General features: G+C 43.9%; 2 protein-coding genes across 2 annotated transcripts; one reads left to right on the top strand and one right to left on the bottom strand.

The window, feature by feature from the left end:
- Positions 1–368: 368 nt before the first annotated feature.
- Positions 369–913, bottom strand: LOC146982388 (serine protease 27-like). Its single transcript, XM_085785578.1, has 2 exons — positions 726–913; positions 369–642 (listed from the first exon to the last, which is right to left on the bottom strand). The coding sequence occupies exons 1-2, from the start codon at positions 911–913 to the stop codon at positions 369–371; spliced, it is 462 nt and encodes a 153-aa protein (XP_085641704.1).
- A 1,163-nt stretch (positions 914–2,076) lies between these two features.
- LOC146982389 (general transcription factor II-I repeat domain-containing protein 2A) lies at positions 2,077–3,361 on the top strand. Its single transcript, XM_085785363.1, has one exon. The coding sequence runs from the start codon at positions 2,180–2,182 to the stop codon at positions 3,359–3,361; it is 1,182 nt and encodes a 393-aa protein (XP_085641489.1). The 5' UTR covers positions 2,077–2,179.
- The last annotated feature ends 214 nt before the right edge of the window (positions 3,362–3,575 follow it).

The raw sequence follows: 3,575 nt of genomic DNA on the forward strand, positions 1-3,575 counted from the left end.
TGTCGAAACACTAGACATGCATTTCAAGGTTTTACCTTACATAGGATGTACGGGGAAGACGATAAAACAGGGTACAGAACACATAAGAAAACCTCCGACAGTATATTTTCCCAATACAGCCGACAGGCAGAACTTCCTCCTCAATTTGCTCAAATCTCACCACCATTATTTCCTGTTAAAGCTATGAAAGTCTGAACCATTGAAAGAAAAAATCTTTCACACTCTCTTTTAGTCAGGTCTCTGTTCCGGAGGACGAGCTTTGTACATTTGGTTCAGATCAAACAGAAAAGTCAGAAGGTCCGTCCAAACGAGATTCATGTGAAAGCTTCCTCAGTCACTACTCATTGATATTGATTTAGATATTGATACTAACAGTCAGTCCACAGGTCTCCCCAGCCGGTGACCCAGACCTTCTTCCCGTCCTTGTAGACGCTGTCAGCTGCTGCCAGACACACAGGTCTGATGTAGTTGGTGAATGTAACCGGTGAGGACAGTTTCACCAGGGCAATGTCGTTATTGGGGCTGTGGCCGTTGAATCCTGGATGTCTGATGATCTGGCTCACTGTGCAGTTCTGCTCATGAGGATTTGACCCTGATAGTGTGTGATGTCCGAGGCGAACCGTCACATCAGAAGTGCTGGCTCTGAGAAAAACAACGAGACAACATGTGACTACTTTTTGTTCCTCTGTTTGGACAGGTGAGGTGTTTGATGTGTCAGAGCTCACCTGGGGAGACAAAAAGCGGTCGTCAGGACCCACTGCTTGTTGATGAGGGAGCCTCCACAGAAGAACCTATTGGATATGTGAATGCTGGCCTGCCATGGCCACGCCCCCTGAGCAGCATCATGACCTCCTACAATCCTGGTGTTGAGCGGCGCGATGCCACAAACTGAAGGTAAAAGGTCAAAGTTCATGTGTGTTTGAAGTTTTTCTGTGAAAAATCTCAACATGAACTGAATCAATTGAGATTAAAATCTTTTATAATGATTGAATTAAACAACTGAGCCAAACTCACCGTCTGACTGAGCGTCATTTCCTGTGGAAGAGACACAAGAAAAACAACATGGATCAATAGAAATCACAGTATTATGTTTATGTTTTATTTGTATAATAAAAACTTCATTTCACATTCAGAGTAAAAAAGAAAAGCACAATTTTATGCTGTCGTTCCTGAAAAATATACAGAACAATTAATACTACAACAACAACTAAAAATAATAATAATTATAATAAAATGATAATTTATTGTATATATCCACAAGTAAAAACAGAAAAGCTTCTAAAATTCCTTGCTTATATTGTATTCTCATTTACCATATATAGTCTAGATCAGGGGTGTCCAAACTGCGGCCCGCGGTCCAGTTTTTATTGGCCCGCAGCAAATTATGAAAATATAATTGACCATGGCCCGCAGCCCGCACATGAAGCTTGAACTCAACTCTGTTGCACTTCTCAGTTTTAACACTAGATGGAGCCAGCGCTAGTGCTTCTCCACTAAACAAAATTAAGCAAAGAAGAGCTTTTCCCGCGAGCCCGTACAGTTACCAGAAATGGCAGAACCGAAGAAACGGAAAATAGCAAGTGAGTGCAGAAGATTCCAGACACGGTGGGAAAATGAATATTTCTTCAAAGAAATCAACGGAAAGTGTGTCTGTTTGATTTGCAATGAAGCTGTTGCTGTGATGAAAGAGTATAATGTCCGTCGGCACTATGAGACCAAACATCAGAGCTACACATCATACACCGGTGCTGAACGAACACAGAAATTCAAGCAAATGGCAGCTAGCCTGCAAGTTCAACAACAGTTTTTTTCCCGTGCCAACAAAATACAAGAAAATGCCACAGCAGCAAGCTATGAAGTTGCTAAACTCATTGCCCAGCACGGCAAACCATTCTCAGACGGTGATTTCATAAAGCAGTGCCTCATCAAAGTCACAGAAATAATGTGCCCGGAAAAAGTGCAGGATTTTAACAACGTGAGCCTGTCCAGAAATACAGTGGTGCGGCGAATCGAGGACTTGTCAGCTAACTTGAAAGATCAGCTCAGAGACAAAGCTTGTGCTTTTGACTTTTACTCAATTGCATGCGATGAGAGCACAGATGCCACAGACACCGCGCAGCTGTTAATTTATTTGCGGGGAGTTGATAATAATTTTTGCTGTACGGAGGAGCTGCTTGATATGAAGAGCCTAAAAGGCACAACGACGGGCAAAGACATTTTTGAAGCTGTGTCAGATGCAGTGGAAAATATGGGGCTAAAATGGGACAAGCTCTGTGGAGTAACAACGGATGGAGCTCCGGCTATGACGGGTGAGCGCAAAGGAATGGCATCGTTGGTGTGCGCCAAGGTAAAAGAGAGCGGAGGTGAGGCTGTTCGAGTGCACTGTATAATCCACCAAGAGGCACTGTGCGCTAAGACTGTCCAGCTGGGCGATGTGATGAACACTGTTGTAAAAACTGTCAACATAATTCGAGCTAGAGGACTGTACCACAGAGAATTCCAAGCTTTCCTATCTGAGGTGGATGCTGAATACGGGGACGTCCTCTACCACTGTGACGTGCGGTGGCTCAGCCGCGGCTCTGTGCTGCAGCGGTTTTATTCGCTGAGATCAGAAATCGACGAGTTTTTGAAAGAGAAGGGCCGACCGCTTCATGAGCTGAGTGACCCTCTATGGCTGGCAGACTTGGCATTTTTAGTTGATCTCACTCATCATCTGAATACACTGAACAAGAACCTACAAGGCAAAGAACAGCTGGTGCCACACCTGCATGCGCACATCAAAGCGTTCTGTGTAAAGCTCCGCCTATTTGAGACACAGCTACGGAGCTTTAATGCTGCACACTTCCCCACGCTGTCTGAAATCAAGTCTGCGTTTCCAGAGGCCAACCTTTCTGCTAAAAAGGAAAAATATGTGTCTGTGATTGCATCTCTTGTGACAGAATTCAACCAGCGTTTCCAAGATTTTTCTGCCATTGAGAAAGAAATCAAGCTGTTCTCCACTCCCTTCATGGTGGATGCAGAAGAAGTGGAAGAGAGTCTGCAGTTAGAACTCATTGAAATGCAGTGTGATGATTCTCTGAAGAGTCAACATCAGCTTCTCTCCCTCCCTGACTTCTATCAGAGTTTGGATAATGCCAAGTTTCCTCTGATGCGACGCCACGCAAAAAGAATGATGAGCCTGTTCGGCTCAACATACATATGTGAACAAACATTTTCTCTGTTAAATCAGAACAAAAGCAGACTGAGAACCAGAATGACTGATAGCCATCTCTGTGAAGTCCTTCGTGTCTCAACCACCAAACTTTCTCCTGACATGTCAGCCATCCTGCAGTCCAAAGCACAGCATCACTGCTCCCACTGAGTGAATGTTCTTTACCGGTGAGTTAGAAATGTGTAGGAAAAAATTGTGTTAATATGTAACCAGTGTGTGGCCCGGCCCTTTGTTTATTTTTCTGTATTTGGCCCTCACTGAAAAAAGTTTGGACACCCCTGGTCTAGATGGAAACAGGGGTCTACGAGCACGTCTTGATTTTTTTTCCCCACCTGTTTTTTATTAATCTTTAAAGTGTCTATTT

The sequence above is a fragment of the Trachurus japonicus genome, chromosome 8 (assembly GCF_045865225.1).
Source record: "Trachurus japonicus isolate A0001 chromosome 8, Traja_1.0".
Taxonomy (NCBI): domain Eukaryota; kingdom Metazoa; phylum Chordata; class Actinopteri; order Carangiformes; family Carangidae; genus Trachurus; species Trachurus japonicus.